Below are 25,191 nucleotides of genomic sequence, written 5' to 3'. Positions count from 1 at the left end.
AGACAGGCTTCTTTCAATCTAGGCTGATAAGACTTAGAAAAAGTCTGCGCAACAATCATGCATGACTTACAAACGGCGCTATATCCCAAATCAAGTGGTTGATCTAAAATGATTGAAAAATGACGCAAATAGATCCTCGCAATAAATGCGACATAGGTCAGAATCAAGTCATGACCGACGTAATTTGTAAGAATAGTAATTACATGAAAGAAACGCTGCTGATAAAATTAAGACTGTAAATTAGTCAGATGTCAATAAATGGCACGGTGACTTTTTCTCTCTCCAAAGCCTCCCCTTCTTCTTCTCACCATTGTCAATTCTAATAAAGTGACAAGACAAATCTCATTTTTCTGTCAAACAGAGTGAGTCATACAGTTTCAGGCACAAGCTTTGTGATTCTGCTCAGATGAGGAGAGCAGGACGCAGGAGGATTAGCAGTGTGGCAGGCTGCCATCTAATGGATGCAGAGAGAACGGTCTCCCTCGGGTGGCTGTGCCTCCAGTCGTACAGCCCCCTAACTTTAGGGTCCGTGATTCAGGAGTCCTTAGGCAAGACGCTGAACTCCAAGCTGCTCTGGATGACTCCAGGTGGCACGGATCATTCTGCATTTTCTTCCTTGTTTATCTTTGTTTCTCAAACTGATGACACTGCAGGATTTCAAAAGTTTCCCATGGCAAAAAAACGGGTCTGACCGAACAAGAAGAAAACTGCAGAATTATGTAACCCGTTTGTGTGAATGAAAGCTCTGGGACAGAGAAAAACTCTCTCACATGTCACACTGGGGAGACCTTATCACTCCTGTTAATGGGTTGATGGAGGGAGGCTGAGAGAATCACTGCTGACCCACCAAAAACTCACCCCATCTCAAACATTCTCACAGAAATGGGGAAAAATGGAAGCGCACACGCCTTTATTATTAAAAATCGGTTTTGTAAAGGTAGAGCATTTGTTTTAGGGAGTTTAAAAGGGAAACATAAAACATACTCCAGTAGAGTTAAACCCGGGAAACATGAGTTTCTCTAAAAACTCAGATATTTAGAAAAGTAATTTCTGATCTGTCATTCCTAATCGGTAACAGCTGTATGTATCTGTATGAGCATTTTCTATAACAATAACCCCAGTCTGTTTCAGGAATGTAATTATATTAGTACTTACAGGAAGGCAAATGCTGCAAAGTGGTAAACAAAGTACAAGCAATACAGCAGAGAAATAACAAATCACCCACATTTGCAAGATCCAATTAGAAGCTTAAGGCAAAGACAAGTGTGCATGCTGAGACATGAAGATGTCGAGACCGCTTTCCTTGTAACTCGTGGCTTGGAAACTATGCGTTTGTTTGTGAGAAAACAAGTCAGAAAGAAAAGGGAGATAACGACAAGGTGATGATCAGGCGAGATAGTATTTCAGCTGTTGCTGTCAGTTTTTTGGGTGAAAGCAAGAGAGACAGAAAGAAGGAAAGGAAGATCTGTGTGAAAATGAGGAAGACGCTCTGAGTGTCTGTGCGGGGGTCACACAGAGAGAGTGAAGGAAGCAGATATGGAGGAAGGAAGGAGATAGAAGTAGAAGGAGGGAACATTCCTTGTGGCTTTGCTGGGGAAGATGAATTATTCAGAAAGTTTAACGCACACAGTTGAAACTACCCCTCGAACTGCTTAATAAATCCTGCCGTTCAAAGTATTATTGACATGTAATAGAGCAGAACTATACCACTACAACAGAATCTTGTCATGATTACAAGGAAGAACATCCATGGAAACATTTATGGAGTAGACGGTTTTTTATGTTTGATTTTGTTTGTTTGCTTTTTTTTACACAATGACTATTATTAGAAGTAGGTGAGTGTGTTATATATGATCAGATGTGACGTTACTTTCTTTATGATCGCTCTGAAATCAATGCTGAGTATCTGGGCAGGGTTCTGATCGCCACCGCAAGAGTGTGAAAAGGAAACTGGTGCTCTTCTAAATGTCCTCTCTCATGAGAAAACTGTCAGCGCTGAAGTCTTTAACGTCGGGTTACTCCGTTAAAAAGCTGTTTAGGAGTTACCCATCTGAGCGCATCTGAGGTGCAGGTTACAGTTAGTCTGGAAGTTAAAGTCTTATTTCACACTCACCGCAGCGACCCGCCGTCTTGTCTCGTCTGCCTTTACAGTGAAGTACTGCTCGAACTTGCTCAGGTAACACTACTGCATTTATCCATTTTTATTGCTGCAAATTAGTCACTTACTATTAGACTTCAAACTCTACTGCATGCAGAGGTCCGTGCCCTTCCGTCACTGCGACGTCAGCCAGCGGATCACATGGCAGGAAGCGAAGCCGCGAGACGTAAACAAGCTCACTACGCCGGCCACGAGGTCTGTGGCAGGCCAGCTTCACGCCCGGTGCAGCTGAGTGCACCTGGCTGCTGAAGCGCCTTTGTACCTTTTTACTATTCGATTGATCTGGCACGTACACCTGATTCCGTTTGTTTTGTTTATCTGTCATTTATTTAGGTCACTTAAACTTATCGGCGGTGATATGGTTCTGTTTTTTCCTCCACGTTTTTGGTTAAAATTACGTTTTATGGACTGTCAGTCTGCGCTCACCTTGCTAGTACTGGATAAGACTATCTTTTGCATTAACACGTGTTCATAATTCACTTAATACGTGGCATAGATTTATTTAGATTTATGAATATTTAATAATGTGATGGAGTCATTCCTGTGAGATTTTTGGTCCGTATTGACACGAGAGCGTCACACACGGTTGCTGCAGAACTGTCGGCTGCACGATCGAACCCTGTAGATGACTGCGTGGGAAAATCCCTGCAGATCAGCAGTTTCTGAAATACTGGGACCAGCCCATCTGACACCACCAACCATGTTCAAAGTCACTTAAATCACTTCTTTTTTTTTTTCTTTCTTTTTTTTTTTTTTTTACCTCATTCTTATGCTTAGTTTGAACTTCTGCAGGTTGTCATGAGCATGTACACATGCTTAAATGTTGCTGCCATGTGATTGGCTAAATAGATATTTGTGGGGTACCTTACAAAGTGGCCAGTGAGTGTATGCTACAGACCATCAGCCATCGTTGTGAATTTGTCTATGTTTGAGTATTGAAAAAAAGTGGAAGATTTTACAAGAAAAAGAACAAAGTTTTAAATACTTGTTTGCGTTAAGACTACTAAGTTTGTTTTGCGTTCCTTTTGAGTAATGATTGTGCCCGTTCTCAGAATATTAGAGGAAATTTATTTTCACAAAGTAACTTCATCAGCAGATTTGGATCATTATAACAAAAGATCAAAGTTTAAGAGATGCTCAAATAGTTCTTTCCCTGATATGCCATCTGACCTGATTGCAGTGCTTCTTTCCCTGTACTTATCTCAGCATTAACAATAAAACAAGAGCAGTGCAGTGGTATCTGAGGAATTTTACGAGATCGATCTTTTAGCCAGTCCTAATTTGCCCTGTTTGTTTCCTTGCACGAGTTGCACACATAGTCTTTTTTCACTGAGTGTGTCTTTCTCTCTGGAATTTAAACCTCTCTTTTACTTTCCACTGTCAGCTTGTGCAACTCTTTAGATCCAAAAAAGTTCAGTTACACTCATAAAAGGTCTTGTGCTTTAACCAAACAAGGCTTTCATGTTAATGCCTCACATCTGAGATTCCCACAGCTTGTTTTTGTGTCTCTCTTAAAGGGTTAAAGGGTTTCCTCACAAAATATGAATCATTTACAGTTCTAATACAAACAAAACCGCTTGAGTGGTCACACTTTCATGTAGCCCATTTATATTTTCATTGGCAGGATGTCTTGGTAATGAGGTCCCAGTCACATTCTTATCCAGACGCTCATTTGGTTTAGCCTCAATCGCCAGTCCTCTTAAATAGTCATGGCCTTTTTGGGTAATCCTCACCTTCGAGCCCTGGGGATGTTTCTCTTTATCTTTGGAGTGTGAGTCATGTGTCTGAGGAGCTCTGGCATGTTGGTACATAGCTGAAGACGTAGGTTAAAGGAAGTTGCTGGTGGGGTTTTCCAGATAACTGGCTGGGTAAAAGGTTTACGTAATCTTAACCTGAGGTAGCAACAAGGGACACATTACAGGAAAGTGAAAAACACCACATCAATGTTTTTATTTTCATTAAAACATCACAATTATGTAGTTGGTACACAGCATGTCATCGTCCCGATTTACAAAACACTGACTTATTAAATCATTTTGTTGAAATGGCAGGAAAGCATTCAAGTCACTGCAAAATTGAGTGTAGGATAGCAGATTTGCCACACAGACTCAGTGTGACAGCATTTCATGAAAAAAGTTACTTTGAGCCACAATTAAAATGTCTAGAAATATGACTTTTATCATTTTTGTGCAGGCTAGCTCAGGGATATTAATTATTAAGGCATTTAAAGCAGAAAGGATCCAATTCTATATTTGAATCTGTTTATAAGCATAAGCAAATCTGTTTACATTCATCAAGATTAGCAAGACAAAGTAGAATTGCACGTGTTTTTGTTGGAAATGAGTCCCGAGATTTTCCTGAACCTGGAAACATTTCTGATGTGACTAATGTGAATGGCCTGATATTAATTTTAGAGTGAACATAGAAATAATTAGCGGTACCTGTTTTAGTGCATACAAATACACAAGTATTTTTTCTATCAGTAATAAGAACATGAGCCTATTGTTTAGTGTTTTTAGCCATAAAGATTCTGTCAGTGGCCCCACAGTTTTTCTGATATTTCCAGTGCATAACACATTTATTAGACTACCTGCTATTAGAAAAACAAAAGAAAAATATTTTTGAACTGTGCCAAAAAGCTCATTTAAAACAAGTTTAAAACACTGAGGATGTCTGTAGGAAGTCAGAAATTAATCAAGCATGACGTTCAAGCAGTAATTGTTCTGTTCAAGAATGCAAGTAAGTAGGTTTTAATCAAAGTTAATTTAATCATAAACTAATGATGCCTTTACTCTTTTTATTCTATTTTTATAACAACAATATTTATATTTTAGCATTAAAAATATGATCTTAATTTAAGAGCACACTGGTGGTTTAACTATTACAGAATCATTAAAAAATGATTTTGGTAAGTACCAGAATTGTTAATTTATAACAGCTATGGCATAAACCTTACACTGGCCGGTGGTCTAAAACATGTGCTCAGCACTGTGACTTTTTGCGTCTGAGCTTTGCTTGCACAGAAGACCTCAGACCCCACAATTCATACATCATATATGCCACTCCAGATAAGATCACATTTGTACACTTGTACATTCCAGTTATGACTTTGTTAAAGCGTTATGTAAAATCGAAATCTGCACTCTTATTAAATCACCAGTGTAAATCTGAGTTGTAGTGCTTACAAGATTATACATGTCACCAGTTTAGCAAGCGTTATGTATGAAGGTTTACCTTTCAGGCTGATTTTCAGATTTTACTATGGAGGAAGCGACAGTTGTAGTTAGCTGATTACACTTAATTAAAACCAAAATGAATGAGGCCAAAATATTTCACTGGCATTGAATAAAGTGCTACGTAAAGCCGAGCCTGATGATGTCAGAGTCGTTCGGCAGGTTGGACCCGTCCCGGGCCTTCGGCGTCCACAAGCGCATTCTGTCATTTCGAGTAGTGGGCGAACGGAGACTCCTCATTCACTTTGCCCTGAGAGTTCACAGAAAACAAACAACCCATTCACAGTTAACCAGCAGTCAGCGTGGTGATAAAGTGCCTGCACTGAATGTCCAGTACCTGCTTTACCATCTGAACTAAAGTGGTTCTTTTACAGTACAATGTGTTCTGTTGTTTTTCTTTTATCCGATTACAGTGATAGGCATTCTTTTCCCCGTTCAGATTAACAATAGGTGAAGTCTTTGCGGTCCCGCTTTAGGCATATTAATGTAATTAACGTTAAGGACTGACAATCAGCTGACGGAGACAAGCCTCTGAAAAAACCGTCTTTTTACCCGTTTTAAATGTTAAATTAGTGAATGTGAGAAGGGATTACCATGTGAAGATGAGGTTGAGAAACTCCTGGGAAGGGAAGCTTAAATGTTTCATACTTATCTTATTCTCTTTTCTCATAATATCAGGAATAATCAAAAGGAAATTGCTAAGAATGTGTGAAGAAAAAAAGCGTCATGGATGTGGTCATACATGGACATTATCTAGATCATATTATCCGATTTCTACAGGGGATTGTTTGTCATTTATTAACCCTGCAAGTTATCATTAAGTCCCGACCTGCTCATATTGGAGGATCAGTTGTTTTTCAGCTCATGTTGTCGGATATGTAGCTCGTACGGTATAAAGTACACTCCAGCACAATGCCCAGTCATGCAGCAATAAAGATTTACACTCGTAGAACACCTTATAAAGAACACTGGTCCGTACAGCGCTGCAGGTCTTGTTTTGCAGCGGTTACCAGAATAGCAGTATTTTATTCTATTTCACACATATTGGCAGCCTCATTGTGGGTCATCTGAAAAGTCTTTGTGATATTGTCTCTGCACACTAGATACATACATGAACTTGTAAGTGCTCCGTAAGTGTGAGAGAGAAGGTTTGCTTTTCAGAAATCCCATTCTTGATTAGACCCTTGCTGCTGAGATTGAGATATGCCAACAGTTTAAAACTATCTGGCGACGCGCTGATGCGGCTCTAATGATAAGCTTCTCTTGAGAAATAGTCACCACACTTTTCACACACAGACAATCCACTCACACTTCCTGTTCGTGTAAATGAGAAACCACTGTCCTCATTACTAAGGAGACAGGAACAAGAAGAAGACGACATTTAATGCTGGGAAACTTTTACGTGTTACTCATGGTGGGGGGCTGACAGTTAACATCCCCGTGAAGCAAAATCCTGGAACGTGTTGGCCTTGCTCCAAATCCATGTTACGGGCAAATCCATGTTTTCTACGTGTTAACCAGCACCTGCCTCCCCCTGCTGGGATGAGTAACCTACAGCAGGCAGAGCCTCATACTAAAACTCATGAATTATATTCTTGAAACAATATTCAAGAAGTTTGTCATTTTGTGTGTTTCAGTGCTGATTTTTAAGATGTATACCAGACCTACAGTAAGATTAAGATTAGGATTCACCCTCTGGAACTGTGAATATCTGTCACGTTTTCTATCTCACCATCGGCATATCTTCGAGCCTCTCAAAATTGGATCTCGGCGATCGGATACATTTCACTGTGAGTACCACGAGAACGAGGGCGAGGACGATACAGAAGATGCAAATGATAGCGACTAGGCCGGGGTTTGACGCCAGGTCATCTTTTTCCCAGTCGGGTGAAAAACCTGAGGGGGAGACAAACAGAGAAACGATGAGATAAACAAATGCAATATTTGCTGGACACAGCTGAAATTATACTAATGTAAGAAGAAATCATATTTGCTTTGCACAAGTCACACCATTGGTTTTATGCCTCATTTATTAATTGACTTAAACAAACAACTGCCCAGGGGAATTTATTTGTCATGACAAATAAATTCCCCTGGGCAGTTGTTTGTCACTTATGGATATAGTTGTTTTTCTCATCACAATGCTTATCCAGTTTATCACAAGCCAGTATTCTTTGTGTTATTGTTCTTTTCAATAGATGCAGCCTTCCAAAAACTTATGATCATGATAACAGAGCTGATCAGAGAAGTCAGGGACCTCCGTGAGAAGTTCAGAGCCTTCCGTTAATCCTGCAGCACTGACCCTGTTCATGCTAGGGTATTGCCTCTGGATTAGCCATTTAACAACATAGACGAAATGAACTGCAATGACCGGAGGCAAATAAAGCAATGGTAAGTTCTTAAAGTTTGCTGATTTCTGCCTTGTGACTTTCATATTAATCAGCCTGGTAGTTTAGATGCTTTCTCCCTGCTGAAGACAATAGACAATAGGTTATTCATATTTAAGCTCTAATTTGGCTTTTTTTTCTTCTTCTTTTTGTGTTTGTTTGTGTCCTAGATGGTCTGACTCAGCGGGTGGGGGTAAACGCTGTTTCTGAGTTTGCCTTCGCCCAAGCAGTGCAGAAATGTCTCCGCTACCCTTCAGAAAACATGGGTGGTGCAGGATGCCTGATATCCAGTTTGATCCCAGAGTAAACTAAAAAAAATAAGTGACCTGTATCCAATACATGTAACAAAGAAACTTTTTCAAAAATATAATAAATTACTTTGTAATTGATACAGAGATGTCTGTCATTTTTATTACATAATGCCAGATGCTTCATTTTATAGGGATATTATTATGGACATGACAAATTGTAAGACAATGTCCAGTATTTTATGGGTTTCCTATTTGGGGATCATATACAATTGTCTTTTTTGCAGGTTTAAGTATTGCTGGTAATTTGCAGCGGTTTTTTATTAATACAAATACCTTTTAAGTACTGATTTTTAATCATGACTTTATTGTTTCAATAGTAACCAAGGGTGCAAAAGTGATGGAAAATCAACATCAGAGTTCAACAGTGATTCAATATCAGAATCTGAGATTGTTTCAACATTAACAGTGTTTGAAAATTTGACGTTGAATCAATGTCAGCGTTCAACATTGATTCAATATCAAAACATGACGTTGTTTCAATATTAGAAAAGGGTGCAAAAGTGACATTGGGTCAACGTCAGAGTTCAACGTTGATTCAATAGAAGCACCTGATATTGAAACAATGTTTAGTCAATGTCTCCTTGCTATCTGGGTCTTGTCATCAAAATTTCATTGAAACCTGAGAAGAAATCCACCATAACATGCAAATGAATTTAATCTGTGCACGCAAAAGCATTTTGTTTGTTTTAGGTCATAAAGTATGGCACTGCTATGTATAAATTTGTCCATCTGTATTGTTTCTCACTGTCCTTGAACCCCCAAAAGTGCATTAATTTCTTTTAAAATGGCAAAAAAAGAGCGGACTGGATGTTTTTTGACCTGTGTCGGTTGTGTTCACAGTGGTGGTTGCAGTGATGTTTGGTGATGCTGATGCAGATGGGAGCGTTGTTTCAGTTGGCAAAGCTGTCTCATTTGATGTCTGGTTGTTTGCTGTGGTTTGAGGAGGTGGGCTGGGGGTGGTGTCGTCTGTCTGCTGCGTTTTTGGTGAAGCCGAAGTGATGATGGTCGTGGACTGCACTGTCGTTTCAGCTGTAGTTGGATGTGTTGTCGTTTCAGCTGTAGTTGGATGTGTTGTCGTTTCAGCTGTAGTTGGATGTGTTGTCGTTTCAGCTGTGGTTGGATGTGTTGTTCTTTCAGTGGTAGTCTGGAGTATTGTTGTTTGTGAGTATGGTTTGTTAGTGGTTGTTTGTGCAGTGGATGAGCTGGAGGAAGTGGTGGTTTCTGCAGAGCAGCAAACAGCACATAAATATAAGATGCTGCATTCACACCTTATTGAGATAATGATCAAGTGGTTTGTTGGCATCTTAAAGGTGCCAACAAACCACAAAGAAAGTTTTATTTACATTTTTCCATACTTGCACTGGATGTTTTTAATGCATGAGAGCACTAATGCAGACAAGCATGGCTTAATGCTGTGCACTAACCCTAGCCCTTCCTATTGACAGAGCATGGTGTTGTTGTAATCATCAAAAAGTTCTGACACAAAATAATTGCTTTGTATGATTTTTTTCTATAACCAACTTTTAGATCATTGAATATCCCAGAGTTTGAATAGCAAAATACATATCTGATGTCTGACACAGACTAACAGAACGTTGCTGGTACTTAAATTTTTGGTAAACTCTATAATAAGGATATATTTCAGCTGCATTTTACTCAAAATTATTGCTGAAAAATCGTTTTATTGAGTGCAAAATATAGTACAAAAATAAATCCCAGGTGATTCTGAAGTGGTCATGTAGGCTCTTATTTCACATTTGATTTGTTTTAATCAAGTAACCCTACCTTAACCTAAATATAAGCTTTATTATCACAGATTAGAAATTTTGAATGCTACACCTTTAAATTCACTATTCTGGAGTTTTGCCACTATTACTTAAGTCACATGTAATTAACATGATAGTAATGATGCATTACGCAAAGCTCACTTTCATCATGGAACTCTGTAAGTTTCATCTTCTAGTCACCGCCCACACCCACTCACACCACGTTTATCATAAAATCATGTTAAGGAAGCTACGTATGTTAGATTCACATCCCTGAGACAATAACAATCTATATGTGCATCATCTTTGTGGCCTCGGACTGTTTATGAAGACGGTTTTAGATTTCTTTACGGAGCCGTGTGGGATTGAAGTTTGGCAGGTGTTTGAGTGTAGGCACTTTAGGGTTCAGGTTGGGGTCCTCATCAACACTGTAGCTGCTCTACCTGTTACTGTTTTACCCCTAAAATCCGCTTTGTGTACAAAGAAAACACACCGGAAAACCTTCAAACTATGACGAAGCTGAGATTTTAAGTGGTAAATACATGAGCGTTTAGGAGCTTTAAATCACATAACTGTACTTGTACAGTTATGCGATGTGGGCAAAGATCCAGAGGAGCTTAAGGTAAGAATGCTGTGACAACTTTCTGAGGCAAGAAACGACTTTAAACTTGACAAAAGAACAAAAACAAAGTAAATTTCAGAAAACTACGACATGCTGCAAGTGTCTAAAAGCAGATTGTGTTGGCGCATAGCAGTGGGTCAGGTAATATTAAAGCAATTGCAACGTGTGTTCAGTAAAGTGTTTGCCACAGGAGGCTCGACTTCAGCTCACTATCACTGATTAAATATTAGCCCCAGTCTACACCCAGGTGTGAACTTCCCCTTATGTTTTACAGATACACGCTTTACTTATGATATGAATTTTGTAGTAATGAACAGCAACAGAATGAATACAAATGTGTCTGTGACAACACACGGTTGCTTCTTATTACACTTAAAACAAGAGCCAGTGCCGCGCTGCCACAGGCAAACCGGCCGACTGTCTCTCACTGCACGAAGCTTCCTGTTTGCATAAATTTGCACTTCTACAAGACTTCAGCCTAACGTTCAAACATATAGAACACAAAATTTTGAGAAGTGAAAACTTGTTGAAAAATGCTGACTTACCACTGATGACTGTCGCTGTTAACAGGGACACCAGCAGAGTGAGGTGCATCGTTGCGGGCATGTTGAGAGGGGAAGTGGCTGGCAGTCATATCAGTGACATTCACAGACAAACGCACATGCACACACATGCGGTAACTACATCCTTGACAGCAGGATGTGCTCCAAACACGGGCTGTTGCATATCAAGCATTAAACCCTTCACACTATCAGTCAATATTTAAACAAGGTTGTGTGTGTTTGCTTTTGCTTCTATTCCTGCTGCAGGCAGCTGCAGATTAGTTTTTACTTCTAAAATAGATTTTAAACATGAAAGTTGTCTCATGCTGCCAGCTGCAATGACCTATGCTATCCCAGGTCTTTTACTCTGCACTGTGCAGGCTGCTTATGCTGCAGCACAGAGCTGGACACTTTATTTTTGATGAAACAAGAAAATCATTTTGTCCACTGCACGTTTGACACTTTTGTTGAATCAGGTGCAGTGGAGCTTATTTCTGCCTCGCATGTTATTCTTTTTAAGTTGAGTCTTCAACTTTACTTTCTTTCATTTTTATGCTGTTTTAAGGTTTTTGATATTGTGTACATCACTGAAACTTTATACATACAGACCAGTCGTTGTGTAAATTTGACTTCTTGGCATCCATCCTTCCCCTGAGACCATTTCTGATGAGGCCTCAGTGAACAGTAGTGAACAGTAGCTGAAGGGTCAGGTGTGTCTCTCAGGTCACGTTTCGGGTCTTTTCTGGATGTTTTCATTTTTCAAAACGACGTGACTTTCAGACATCGTTCATCTGCTGTAGATATTCAGTTGTCTCTTTGTTTTTCTTAGGTCACACTGCCATCCAGAGGTTCCCAGCTTAGAGCTCTTTAGGAACCTCCATGCTGGCACAACACAACACGCGGTGTTATCGTTGGCATATTTCAGACTCGGCCAAATAAATGGGAACAAATTATGCATTGTTGTGATGGGCTGCTAGCAACAACATGCCCTGCTAATGTTTCCTCTGAAAATGGTACAGAACAAGGACTGGAGTGAAAATGAGTAAAAAGGCAGTCAATGTCCAAAGGAAACAACTGAAAGAGATCTAGGGAACTATTGCTTAAAGCCACTTTAAAAATCCAAGAAAGTCTGGTTATTGTGAAGGAGAATATTTGAAAATGAGGGGTGGCTCAAGAATTTTGCACAGTATTAAAGAATACATTTATATAAATGTCATTCATATGAGAATAACTGTAACATTGTCCCTAATATCTCCTGTTAAAACACTAACACAGTGATGGTAATAGCCTCCTCCATTATAAGGAGGGCAAATATAACCATATTTACTTTTGGGTTATAAAAATAAGGGGGGGGGCGGGGGCGCGCTTTATCCCATTTAATTCTCAATTGCTTCAATATTGATAACATGTTGTAACATAATGTGTCCAAACTAAAGTATATGGATAATTAGGATAGAACCACAAAAGTGCCAAAAGAAAGGTTTTTTTTTTTATTTGATTTGAATTTATGTGAAAATAAATTCTTCAGCATTCAGAAATCTTAGCAGACTTCTGATACATGGCTTCTCAGCTCTTTTACACAGGTAGTACACCAATGATGCATTTTATGTGGAGAACTCTGGGAAAATATTTCATATAATAAATACATTATACAAACGCAGCAGCAGCACCGAAGATGGTGTCGCTCCCCACCCTCACAGTGTTTATGCTAACACCATTTATACTGGTTTTTCTCCCCCCATCATCACATAAACTAAATCATCACTGGACCAGCCAAAGCTAAAAAATAAAAATCATCAATAAATTAAACTGGTAGAAATATACAGTCAGTTTTACAGTAACTAGTGAAAAACTACTGCACAGTTAAAAATTACTTATTTTCAACGGTTATTCTATGTGATATGACAAAATACAAATAGATCCATAATCATGCTTCATTTGACCTCAGAGGGTCAAGTTAAATGGAGTGATTGACATTAAAACAAACGCAGCACTGGATGATATATTAAGGCAATGTTCAAAGACGCGGTTTGCTGCTGAAGCAGTTATGTAGTAGAGCTCTCTCACATCAATATTGATTGGTTTTTTTTTTTTAATAAAGCATATTAAAAAAAATAAAGTAAAAGCATTACTAGAATCAGATTTAAAATTTGGGTCCAATGACTTTTGGGACTTTTTAAACCTTCCCCTTAACAGCCGCTCAATTCACTCTGACAGTAAATGCTGTACCTGAGGGCAGTGAAACAGCTTCTCATCCATGCGCACATCATTCACACATAAACAGACACATTTAAACTCTTTGGGAGTTAAGAAGAAGTGTACCAGCACTTTAACTTCAAACTTCCCAGAGACGCATCAGTTTAAATCTGAGTGACCAACACAGGAACACACACTGTTGCATGAACACAACAGTCCGACAGCAGTTCCAAAGGGAGGAAGAGTATAAATGCATAAAAACAGCAACACGTATCATCTCTACTGAGCTTCTTTAAGCCTTCTCCTCCAACGGTTTGGACTGTGGCAGCACTTCCTTCTGTACATCCGCAACGTTGCTGTCTAATGCCAGCTCAGCATGGGGGTCGTCTTTCTGTCAAGACAATACAAATCAGTGGATGCATTGACATGATCAACATCACTTCACTTTTGTACATAAGTGATTAGAAAAGTCAGAGATGCAATGAACCTCATGGGCAGCGCTGGTGAGTAAGAGTCCCAATATACCGTATTAATCCTTTTGAGCTCATACTGAGCCTTTGTAGAGCCCCTCAGTTCACCCACTGTCAGCCTCCTGCTTAAAGCAGCTTTCCTCCGACTGGCTGCCTGTATACTGGAACCTATGGTTCAGCAGGGATGGCGTTGGCAGTACAGGGATGGCCTGTCTATCTGCAGGGAGCTCTGCTGTATGATGGAGGCAGCATACAAAGTATGTGGTGCAACCCATCTGTAGATCATTCCCTCTTGTGCTGTTGTTGGTCAACCAGCCGTGGAGAGAGAGTTCATTTGACATTCAAAGAGCTGAAGTGAAACTGTTACAAACAATGAATAGTGTCCACTGTAGCTGCCTGCGCTTTCCATGCTGCTTTTCTTAATCTTTGAAATTTTCTTCATAGTTCTTCCATTTCTGGTGAACTCCACTGTCACACTCTTCCCTATTTCCGCCCACTTGTCAGTCAATCAGCATAGAGCAGAAACATACCATCTGCTTCCAGTGACACACAGTTTCAGCTCCATTCGCCATCCCAGAGGAAATGTGTATGCAGACAGAACACACACAGCTGGGAGGAGCTGCACACAGCACCGTACAGCTGTTAATTGGTAAAATAAGAGGTAACAAAACCAAAAACTTCCTGTGTGGTTGACTTACTCTGTGTTTGAGGTAAGAGAGGTAGGTGTCCCACCCTAAGGTGACAAAGTTGATGTACACGACGCGGAACTTGGGCGAGAGAAAGTAGAAGTTGATCATCTGAGCAGCGGGCCAAACACAGCAGTCTACCTGTCAGCAAGAACAACACACATAAGATAAACAAGCAGGTACTAATTACTCAGAGAAACAGACAAGAGGGGGGAAGTGTGCTCCGTCTGCTCAGCAGGTTACCAGCTGAGACTGGGAGGTTTTATCTGCTCTGCTGGGTTGGGTTTTTTTTTTTTTTTAACCTTCTGAGTAACAACAACAACCTCAAGATTTAAGACAGAAGAGCACAGAGCTAAATTACTACATGTAACTTATAGTCGTAACTCGTAAAGTTCCTCTGTTTGCCGTGTAGAGCACAGTTATATTTTATATTACTTAATGTTCAGCTACAGTTTAAACGCTAAATTCTCATCTTCTGTTAAAGACAAAGAAGAATTTCAGTTGGAATGAATGAAGAACAATTAATGTTCAACCTCCAGGTTTACTTACCTTGTAAAATTCCCAGAACTTGCCTCTAAACTCTGCCCATCCTTCGGATAAACTGCGCCCCTCCATGAGATCCATACCTGTGATAAACAGTTTTCTGTCAGACATGCGTCACCGCCACACTTTATTAAAACCACCCTCAGATAAGCGCTCTTATAAACATGAACTGCTAAATTTGAGCCTACTCGAAACAGATACCCTTTGAACCCCATATATGTCTTATACGCGGGGGTTTTCCTTACCCACATCTTTATGCGCAACCTTTGCCTCTGTACATGATCTCTCAAGTGTGCGCGTCACTGACAAACTGTTCATGTGCTCACACCCTGAACAACGTGTGAGAAGCAGGACTTAGTACCAGTAAAATCCTTCTCACCTAAAAAATACCACACGCCCAGGGTCGGGGAAGCAACCAGCTGGTCCACCACAACCTTCTTGACCAAGGTTTTGAGAGCTTTGCCCGCGTACACTCTGTCCAGCCAGATGTACCAGTAGTGCAGGAGAGGACCCATGGAGCAGCCCACGGCAAACATGCGAGCTTTGAAGCCAAACAGAGAACAGCCGTGCATGAAATAAATCATGATAGCCCAACATGAGATTATTACAAAATAGTAGGAGTTCCTTTTTATTTTGTAAGAATTGTTTTTTAAAAAGTGTTTAAGCATAATCCTGTTGGCAGAATCTTTACTGCTGACAACTACATTTGTTTTTGCATATGTTCTTTGGCATGCTCTCCTCTGTATCCCCAAATCAAATGATAATTCTAACAACAATGCAGATGCTTTTGTCCAAAATTACTTGAGTTCATTATATTTTTATTTTAGAAACTGTACAGATCTGGAGCTCTCCTGCATATCAGCCAAAATAAGAAAATGGTGTATGACATTAAATGCATAAAACTCTGTGTCACCTGTTCGGCTCCAGTCTCTGATTTTGCCAGGATCCCTGTGTTTCTCCCGAGTCTGCTGTAGGATGTCTCCCAGAGACAGCATCACCCCTCCACTCATGATATTGGTGACCAGCAGGTAGCGGCCTTGGAAGAACGGCCTCCAGGAGAACCGTATCCGGACCAGAAACTCTTTACCCGCACGGGGAAGCATGATGTTCAGACAGGAGAAAGTACAGTCATCTGTGGAGAAGAAGGAAAAAGATAAACATTTAGGGTTCATGCACGGAAAGCCAGCGGATAGGTAGATTCATTGTACTAAACAAATTGTAATAAAAGGAGTAAAACAAATGACACAACTTGATCTTCCAACACAGGGAGAGAGGAAATATAATGCTAGCTGACACGTGGAGGCATGTTTGTTCACCTGTGAGTGTAAATGCACGTGCCTGTGTAAATTACCAGTCAAATACTAAAATATCGTGAGATTTAGCGAGAACACTACTTGGTCCCTATTTGTTGATTTTGCGCCGCACTGTTTTCTCACTTAAAACCTAAAAGCAATTTTATGTGCACAACGTATATTATATATACACAAACTGCGAACCTCTGTGAGAAGAATACCACATATGTAGTTTAAACACCACTACAGACTTTATTAATCTCCGAAAGTGCTGAAAAAGCTGTAAAGCTCAACTATCCAGCCGCTGCTCGTTAGCTAGTTTCTGGTCTAACAGCTCAGAGACGAACACTTTATGTTTTCTGTTTAAAACAATCCAGTCCCGGTCGGCACTGACGTTTACATGAAATTTTACATTCGGTTTTACAATGATACCAGTGAACGCGACATGCAACAGAGAGACAGATGAGGCGAACCTGAGCCGGTATGTGCGTTTCCGCGTAGATGATGCGTTTCCCTGACTTAACAACGCAACCTTAATAAACACACTAATCCATCAGCAATGAAGAGCGAAACGACGATAAAAACCTTACAGGAAAGAGAAGTTTTTTTCTTGTATCCGCAGACTGCATCCACGACCTGACGTGCTCTTGGACGGGTGAGCAAATGACTGATTAGCGCAGTGATGTGATGGCGACACCTGCTGGTCGGGAGGAACAACGAAAACTCGTTGTACAAAGAACACCCACCCCCCACGTTCTTGGACACCCCACATTTCTTTATATTTTGCTTCCAAGAAGCCAGACTCTCGTGTAATTTTTTTTAAAGTGGTTGTGAGTAAACGTTTTCCAGACTTCATGATAGTCTTTAAAAGCTTTTCTTGGATATTGGCCGTGTTTTCACCCATTTTGAGTCTAGTCCTTGTTCCTGACCATTTTGAGAGGGATGCTGTTTGTTTGTTAAGCCAGTTAACACTGACATATAAATCACTGAGGCATAGAAGTTACTAGATTCAGTGGATGAACGAGTGCTGTGTCCACACAAGGAGGAATATTGGGACTTTATGTCAAACCAGTGATTTATGGCCCCCTGTCAAATCATTTATGACTTAGGACAGTAATAAAGGAAGTAATAAAAGTTAATGGCAGTAATATTTTTTATGAATATCATAACATTATGATAGTTCATAATTCGGTAATAATCAATAATCATATGTCCCAAAAATATATTTTGCACAAGTTGAAACATGTGCAATCTTAAATAGAAATACAGTATATCTATCTATCTATCTACCTATCTATCTATCTATACATACATACATACATACATACATACAAATATACATATACATACATACATACATACATACATACATACATACATACAAATATACATATACATATATATGTATAGATAGATAGATAGATAGATACACTGTAAAAAAAATCCGTAAAAATACAGTACAATCTACTGTATAAACGTGAAGGAATTTTCCGTATTAGTCATTTACAGGTATTTTTCTGTATTTCTCAACTACTGCAATGCATTGTGGGAAAAAGAACCTGAAAAGGAGGGAAAAGTAAGCGCAAGAGCAGCCATTAGGCTTCTTTCAGGCTTCATCTGGATTTTGGATTCTGAAGTTGGAGAAACTGCCTTCAAATTTCTGTGGTAAGTATTAAAACTCATGTTTCGTTTTATTAAAATAATGTTTTTCAAAAGACTCCGTGTTTTTATTTAGAAAGAATTGTTAATTTATTTGTTAACTGGTTTCGGCTGTCTCCAGACAAGTCAGGAATATTTTGCTGACTCATTTTTTAAAATAATTGTTATTTAGGTTTAACATGACTTAAGCTTTATTTTAATTAATGTTAAAATAATTTTTACTGTGATACCACCAGTTTTGCCCTTCAGTGGCTGAACCAGTTTTCATAAATATTATAGTTAGCTGTCTGTGTCTCTCTGGGTATTACACAGCTGTGACTGCTAACTAGCTAATTAGCGAAAGTCAGCGATGTGGATAACTGGGAAAGTGAGAACTTCATGGTTCTAGAAATTATTCTAGGACTCTAATAAGTACTGTATCAATACCTGTGTTTTACAGTTGGCTCTACTGTACACTTTAAAGGGTTTCAGGCAAAGTTACACTAACCCTAGTTTAAGCCTCAGACCTTACTGGCTGACGCTAGCAAATGCTACTGTTAGCCTCTGATTTGGGCTGCTAAAGTAAAGACTTTTAGCTAGCTGACCAGCATAGATTATTTCGGTGGTTAACAGACTGTAGTGGTAAAATTATTGAAAGTATAGTTTCACCTCACCACATGTCTATTTTGTAGCACATAGAAATGTTTAGTTAATATTTACAGACAGACACATTTTCCCTGTAACTGTGTTTTTACTCCAACATTTGTTGAAAATGTAATTTATGAAATGCTGAGCAGCATTTCTTGTATGTGGAATATTTTTGTCACCCCACTGTGCTAATGTGATTAAATACTAAAAATTATTACTAAAAAAATTCAATAATAAATCAATAATAACTATTTCTTGATTGAACTATAATGTAAGCGCAGTGCTGGTGTGCAGGGGCTCTATATGCCTTGTCTATATCAAGCTTTTAGCCAAATATAAGCAGAGATATTTGTATCTTTCTTAAAAATCCAGATCCTTACAGATTATTTGAGAAATGGATCAACAGCTATCACTACTTGAAGCACTTTAAGTCCTGCAGTGGAAAAATATCCCTTATTTCACCTTTGATCACACACTTTGGTTTTCCAGTGCAGAGCAATGGCCAAGAAAAGGAAAGACTTCCCCGAGTGAAAAAAAAGATGAAGATACAAGCTGGTGATGATCCAGAGCAGCTGGTCTCAGGAAATGAAGAAAAACCCTGATCACCTTCTCTACAAACACAAGGTGAGTTTAATGTTGTGGTTGATTTAGTTTTTCAAGGTATGTATGTTACTTTAATTATAAACTGCTTTTGTTGCAACAGAATGGTGTTATGTGTATGCAACTCTACGTGAATTATAATCCTTTGTAGGGCTGCGTGATATGACCAAAGTCTCATATCCCAATATAAGACGTATCTCTCCTGATAACGATATATATCACAAAATAGTGCATTTTCTGTAAATTCTGTGATTCTCGGGCAACTCGACTTATGTGAAATGTTTTCAGTTGGGCGTCGTGTACCTGGAGTCGAGTGTTTTGACCGATGCATGAAACTATACATTTTTAGACATGAGTTTAAATGGCCGCCATTTTCTTTCTGAGTATTTATTAGACGGCGTGCTGCAAGGAAAAGCCTGTTCTAACGTTTGAGTCTAAGGATTATTTTGAGCACCTGACGACTCTTTTTTGCTTTTCATTCGTAAACTCTCTCGAAACTCTTTCATGTGATTCTTGTGTAGGTGGTTAAAGAGGTTTGTCGTGTTCGAGTGGTGGTGGGGACCAGTTTGTGGCATAATTTGCATAGTACAGTTTTCTGGGGCGTGTCAGACTTTTCATAACCAAACCATGTCCATGCTACAGAGGTAGCCCCTCATTTAACAATAAGGTCCTCGATTTCTTTTGACTGGTCCTTCTGGTTCTGCCTCATCCTTGCTGGCCATGCTGGTATTCTCTGTGCCTTCATCTGCGTGGTGACTGTAAGCGCCATTTATAGTTACTTGATGTTTTTATTTGAGGTCATTTGTTTGATGCATATTCTGAAATTTTATGTTTGAGAATAATGTATATCATTTCAGTTTAGTTTGAAAAGTCTCAACAGAAACTTGAGCTTTATTGTGAAAGGTTTATGTGGAAAATAAACAAGCGGACGGCGGAGCCACACGATGGTTTTATCCTCATTGTTGGTAACGAAAGTACGCGTAAAAACAGTCACTTGTCCGTCCATAGTGTGGTTATTTTAAGTATAAGAGAAGGAGAGAACTTTAAGAAATAATATAGCAACTACAGTGACCATCAAAACCATGAAAAAAATATTGCCGTAAACAGTTTATTTTGCAACACCACAAAACAAAGAATAGTGTATATGTAACGGAGCGGAAAGGCTGATTTTATTCCCACAGTGTCGTTTTTTTAAAGGAAGGAAACCTTCCTCCAAACGGACAGAGCAGTGGAGCCGCCAAGGGAAAGCACACGATTAAAAAACTGTAGAATTAAAATATAATTTATTATATTTAAATAGTTAAAAATGTAAGATAAATTAAAACAACCTTGGCCAAGGGATAACACAATAAAAATCAATAAAACACAACATTAAAAGTCCAGTGGGATCCACCACAGCATAAAAGTCCCAGGGAGTTAAGAAATCCAGCGGAGTCCTCTCCTTCCTTTCCGCATTCGCGTCTTGATATGCTAGAGAAAGGGAGGAGCGGCAGTCACTATTCTTCCGGCAGTTTTTGTTCAATAAAAGGGGATAAGTCGAAGACTTACCCCGGGTGGGCAGAGCTCTCAACTCCGCCCGCCACTTCTTTAAAACTGCAAAGCCACACAGCCGTCCCGTGCCTTCCGCTGGTGCTGTCTCCGCTCTCCCCGCTGGTACTGTCACTCTCTGCACTGGTGCCCTGTGCGCTGGTCCTCCGTGCGCTGGTGCTGTCCGTCCTCCTAACGCCCAGCTCCACCAGCCCCTTCGGCTTGCAGGCGCCGCCGCCGCCTGGCACCACTTACTCCTGGCCGTCATTCTAGCCTCTCGGTCGAACCCCTTCCTTTGGTCTGCCAGGCCCTCTTATTGGCCTCTCTGGGATCTCTCGCAGGTGTGATCAGTTTATTATCAGGTAGGGGCGGAGTCTTTCCAGGACAAGTCACCAACTAAATACCATTAAAACATGCAGTAAAACTCATAAAAATAAACCAGTGTACAATATTAAAATATTAAAAAGGTAAAACGCAGCAAAACATGCATAGTGGACAAACTTAGGTGACTTGTCCCTTTCCACCCCGTGACATATAATATGAAACGATAGACATTTTTATATCGTAATCTGATATATATCGTCATATCGCACAGCCCTAATCCTTTTTTTGTTTATGTTGTTTATGCTCTAGGTAAAAAAAAATTATAAAAATACAAACTTTTTAAAAATGTCTTGTTGTTTCTCTTTTTTTCCTCAGAATAAATTGCGACTAGTCTCAATGGCTGACACGGAGGAGCAACACAGCGACACGTTAACGCCGACTGCTGCAGTTCCTGTATGAACTGAGCAACTCTTAAAATCCAAGGAAAAGCTGAGTGTATTTTACTTAAAGCTCAGATGGACCTTGATGTACTAACATGCAGGCTGCATTCAGGACTTTGTCACACTGTTATATGAAGAGCGGTAACAAGACTTTGTAGTAATTTGTCTTACTATTGTCTTATTTGTTGTGATTTAGGGTCTGTGCGCACAAGCAGAGGTTTTTGTTTGTAACTGTAACCTTGTTTTCAGAGCCTTGTCTAACATTTAATGGTCATGAAATATGTCAGACTTTTTCCTCTACTTAACCAGCTTAGAGAATTTGAACACCGTGGAGAAAAAGGTGTGCATTAAGGATTTTGAACTATGATGTTTAAGTGTTGTCACTGCTGAGGATTCGTGGACACAGATCCTTATTCACTATGCTGCTGTTTACAGTTTAACTTTTCATCAGAACAAGCACTTCTAATTATACTTTGCTCCTCACTGACAAAACAAGTCCCGTAAATACACTTTTATCTTTAAGTTTGGGACAGTAATCTGTCTTAATTTATTATGTGTTGTAGTTATCATATGGGGAAAAGTCCTGTGGTTATCCATCAGTCCTGTTCGAATAAACCCAAAGTTCAGGAACATCTTCTTTAGATTTGTTCAGTTGTATTCATGTGGCACCACTTAAACAGTCAACAAATTTTGACTCAAGTATGTTATATTGTAAGGTAAAGAGCCCAAAGAGTTAATCTCAGACAAATGTTCACACAAATGTGAATTACATTCACTTCATTAATGAAGTGAATGCAATTCAGTAATCAAAGGTGTTTGGCTATAACTGACTACATGTGTATACTGTATCATAAGTGGACAGAGATGGATGTAAACCACACCTTAACCATTTGGCTGAGGCAAAACTACCACAAGGCAGTGATTCTAACTAAAAGGTACTCTGGATATTATTAAATGTGAACATGTCGTTAAATATGACATTTTTTGTTTGTCAGGTGTCCTGTTTGAAGAAAACACTTGGTAGCCACTTGAATGAATGTAAATAAACACATTTACATGAGGGCAACCTGATTTCAAGGAAATAAAAATGCTCAAATTTGAAAGCTTGTGAGTTATTTTGTTCATGTATCAGCTGTTTAGTAGTTTTATGACAAGATGGATGCTGTCATTATATTTAAGTATAGTGTTTGAGTTAAGGAGAATAAAAGAATATTTAACATTAATTGTACCAATGTTGTTGTGTACGAAGCACAAATTAATTTAAGTTTTAATTTATGAATTTTTGAGTACATGGTGTACTAGGTTGTAATTGCATAGAAATGTACGTTTAAGGATATAAAGAACTATATTTAATGAGTTACAGTGAAAAGAAGTGCTTGGAAATAGTAATATAAACAGAAATTTCAATTTTTCTATTAACGGAAAATATCAGTTAATGATACAGAAAATATACTGTGAATAAACGGAATTTTCTGTTTTATAGCTGAAGGAAATGTCCGTAAATAGTACAGAGAGTATACTGTAAATCTACAGAATTTTCCGTTTTATCATTTACAGAAAGGTCCGTCAAACCTCCGTAAAAAAACAGAAAATGTACTGGCAGAAAATTACCAGGACATTTTCTGTTTTTCTACGGAATATTTTTTTACAGTGTAGATAGATAGATAGATAGATAGATATACTGTATTTCTATTTAAGATTGCACATGTTTAAAATTCCAAAATAAATCAATTTTCCGTAAAGCAACTGCCCTGACACATGCCTTACAATTTACAGACAACAGTGGAAAAGCCTATACAGAAACAACAGTAGTATTTTATGTTTTTGTTTATTGAAAATGCTTTTAACTTTCCACATATTTTACATCTTGTGAAAAAATAGTTTAAGCACCACAATAAAAAAAACAAATGTGTTGTTAATATTCACACTTTGCAAAGCCATAGAGAACGGGAACCTTCTGGCCCTTATGTCTGACTCCACTGCTTTAGATAGCTTATATTTTATTATATGGTCTGATAGTGTTAGTAAAACACTTTATCAGCCTCTCCTTTACAACATACTACTGTTGCCCTGGCCGAATAAGCTGTGAAGAGTAAAACGTGTCTCTCAAGCTGCTCCCAGTTCTAAACAGCAGTGAATGGTTCTTGCATCACCTTATTCAAATGTCTGTGAGCCTCCACACAGGACAATGGCCCCATTAAGTAAAGACACAACACCAACAAAGCCTTTTATTACACCATTATGCAAACATTTAAATCGCTATAATTCAACACTTGCAGGTGCAAACAGTAGCGATAAAAAACACATTAATATTTCACTCAGTCGTTACCAAGGATAGGACACTGTTTGAGTTCTCCAATTATGTTTATATAAATAAATAAAAATTGTGAAATGAAAGCCATATTTTGATCGCTGATGTAAACTACTTATTACTATTGTATTATTATATTACTATTATATAGACTACATGCTATATATATGATATTACTATTATATAGATTACATACAATAGCAAATAGATAAGTAAAGTGCAGGTTTTTTTTATAAAGCATTTTTCACAGACAAGCAGTCAGTTGACAACAAAATACAGTAAAATAAATGAGAACATTCGGTGTTAGGTTTAGACGAGGACGTGTAGCTTGTTGGGAAAAAACTGATTTGATGGTTGTGTCTAAATACAAAAACATGAAAATTACATACAATACATGAAGCATTGAAACTTGACGATTAACCGCATTTTCACTTTGCTGAAAAACGTTTATGCAGTTGTTGCACAGCTGTCCCTTAAAAGACGCGTTTGTCCGCTCAGGAACACTTGCAGTGTGTTTGTGGAATTTAATAAGGAAGAAAATAACAGCAACATAAGTGCATTAATACATGCTCATAAAAAGACACTGACCATAACACTGAATCGACTTTACAGCTGACCATGTTTCAGGCAGCAGGTCATCTCTAAACAGAATGTGGATACAAGCTGTTACTCCTCTCCAGCAAACAGGTTTTCCCAGTAAAATGCTGTCACCTGCTGACATAGTAACAGCACAGCAGAAACTGTGGCAGACAGCCGCAAGAATACTAACACGGTGTCTACAACTGTATTTTCTCTTGCCTTGGACACAGATAAAGGGCTGTTGGGACTAAAACACAATTAGGTGACTATGTGGCATGCTATATGTACATATGCCTATTTTCATGACTAAAGGAAAGCAACATTTCTATTTTTTTTATCCTTATTATCCTTTTAAAAATATTATTGTGTCTCATTTCAGCTCACTGGCTCATAAATGTAAACAGTTAAACACTAAGATAAAGAACGTTGCTCTTTCTGTGGATACTAAGCATAATTAATAAGTTAAAAAACAAAACAAAAAATAATACTGAATGGCAATTGTTTAATTCCAGTGACATCATCACAATTTTCTACTAAATGTAGGCTATTCTTTAATAATCAGTGACATGCTTTCAGTATAAAAGATCCAGCTGTGCTTAAAATCAGTTTCTTGTTACTTTATAAAATCCGCTCTGCAGCGCTTACAGCTGCCTTATGAAACAGGCGTTGTACCTTACAACGCATCCGTATGAAACGTATATGAGTGTGATGGTTTTGCAGTGCATTATGGGACCGGTGTCTTTTATTGGGTGGGAATGGACTCAGTGGTTACTGCTGACCCCGTAATCAATAATTCAGCCTCTCCGGCAGCTTTCATCAATAATAAAAGACCGCTTCAGTGTTTGAGGTGGAATATTTCAGGACGCTGATTACGGATCCGGATTCGTTAGACAGGACGTCAATCCTTCTCGTACCCCT

General features: G+C 38.9%; 3 protein-coding genes and 2 long non-coding RNA genes across 8 annotated transcripts in view; 2 read left to right on the top strand and 3 right to left on the bottom strand.

Moving 5' to 3' along the window:
• Positions 1-2,238, bottom strand: part of LOC101486556 (3',5'-cyclic-AMP phosphodiesterase 4C) — a 107,782-nt gene extending 105,544 nt beyond the window's left edge. Inside the window, exon 1 of the mRNA XM_004564807.6 lies at positions 2,114-2,238. The gene's annotated coding sequence lies outside the window, so the exon portion shown is untranslated. The remainder of the gene's footprint in view (positions 1-2,113) is intronic.
• On the top strand, positions 2,074-8,100 carry LOC143412716 (uncharacterized). The gene is made up of 3 exons (XR_013093258.1): positions 2,074-2,176; positions 7,590-7,782; positions 7,949-8,100. It is a non-coding gene; the product is annotated as an uncharacterized LOC143412716 (long non-coding RNA).
• On the bottom strand, positions 4,753-11,126 carry cist1 (colon, intestine and stomach enriched 1). Its single transcript, XM_014413827.4, has 4 exons — positions 11,023-11,126; positions 8,909-9,310; positions 7,124-7,287; positions 4,753-5,641 (listed from the first exon to the last, which is right to left on the bottom strand). Exons 1-4 carry the CDS (start codon positions 11,081-11,083, stop codon positions 5,597-5,599), a joined length of 672 nt encoding a protein of 223 aa, XP_014269313.3. The 5' UTR covers positions 11,084-11,126; the 3' UTR covers positions 4,753-5,596.
• A 1,360-nt stretch (positions 11,127-12,486) lies between these two features.
• On the bottom strand, positions 12,487-16,940 carry mpv17l2 (MPV17 mitochondrial inner membrane protein like 2). 4 transcript variants are annotated; one of them, XM_004564797.3, is made up of 6 exons: positions 16,797-16,940; positions 15,828-16,046; positions 15,294-15,455; positions 14,921-14,997; positions 14,384-14,512; positions 12,487-13,606 (listed from the first exon to the last, which is right to left on the bottom strand). In XM_004564797.3, exons 2-6 carry the CDS (start codon positions 16,015-16,017, stop codon positions 13,508-13,510), a joined length of 657 nt encoding a protein of 218 aa, XP_004564854.2. In that variant the 5' UTR covers positions 16,018-16,046; positions 16,797-16,940; the 3' UTR covers positions 12,487-13,507. The 4 variants fall into 4 exon arrangements, with proteins under 4 accessions (XP_004564854.2, XP_004564856.1, XP_004564858.1 ...); XM_004564799.5 differs by having other exon boundaries at positions 16,680-16,931; XM_004564801.3 differs by lacking the exon at positions 16,797-16,940 and adding an exon at positions 16,231-16,254.
• A 707-nt stretch (positions 16,941-17,647) lies between these two features.
• On the top strand, positions 17,648-22,486 carry LOC143412715 (uncharacterized). The gene is made up of 3 exons (XR_013093257.1): positions 17,648-17,871; positions 18,982-19,116; positions 21,319-22,486. It is a non-coding gene; the product is annotated as an uncharacterized LOC143412715 (long non-coding RNA).
• Positions 22,487-25,191: the final 2,705 nt, after the last annotated feature.

The sequence above is a fragment of the Maylandia zebra genome, linkage group LG15 (assembly GCF_041146795.1).
Source record: "Maylandia zebra isolate NMK-2024a linkage group LG15, Mzebra_GT3a, whole genome shotgun sequence".
Classification (NCBI taxonomy): Eukaryota; Metazoa; Chordata; class Actinopteri; order Cichliformes; family Cichlidae; genus Maylandia; species Maylandia zebra.
Note: the sequence above shows the minus strand (reverse complement) of the source record. Positions and strands in the feature narration are given on the sequence as shown.

Coding starts and splice junctions, on each gene's coding strand:
- cist1 (XM_014413827.4), bottom strand. CDS start 11,083: ATGCCCGCAACGATGCACCTCACTCTGCTGGTGTCCCTGTTAACAGCG. Junction 9,311..11,022: donor AACAGCGACAGTCATCAGTG/GTAAGTCAGCAT, acceptor GCTGCTCTGCAG/AAACCACCACTTCCTCCAGC. Junction 7,288..8,908: donor TGTGAACACAACCGACACAG/GTCAAAAAACAT, acceptor TCTCCCCCTCAG/GTTTTTCACCCGACTGGGAA.
- mpv17l2 (XM_004564797.3), bottom strand. CDS start 16,017: ATGCTTCCCCGTGCGGGTAAAGAGTTTCTGGTCCGGATACGGTTCTCC. Junction 14,998..15,293: donor GGGCGTGTGGTATTTTTTAG/GTGAGAAGGATT, acceptor TGTTTATCACAG/GTATGGATCTCATGGAGGGG. Junction 14,513..14,920: donor AGTTCTGGGAATTTTACAAG/GTAAGTAAACCT, acceptor TCTTGCTGACAG/GTAGACTGCTGTGTTTGGCC.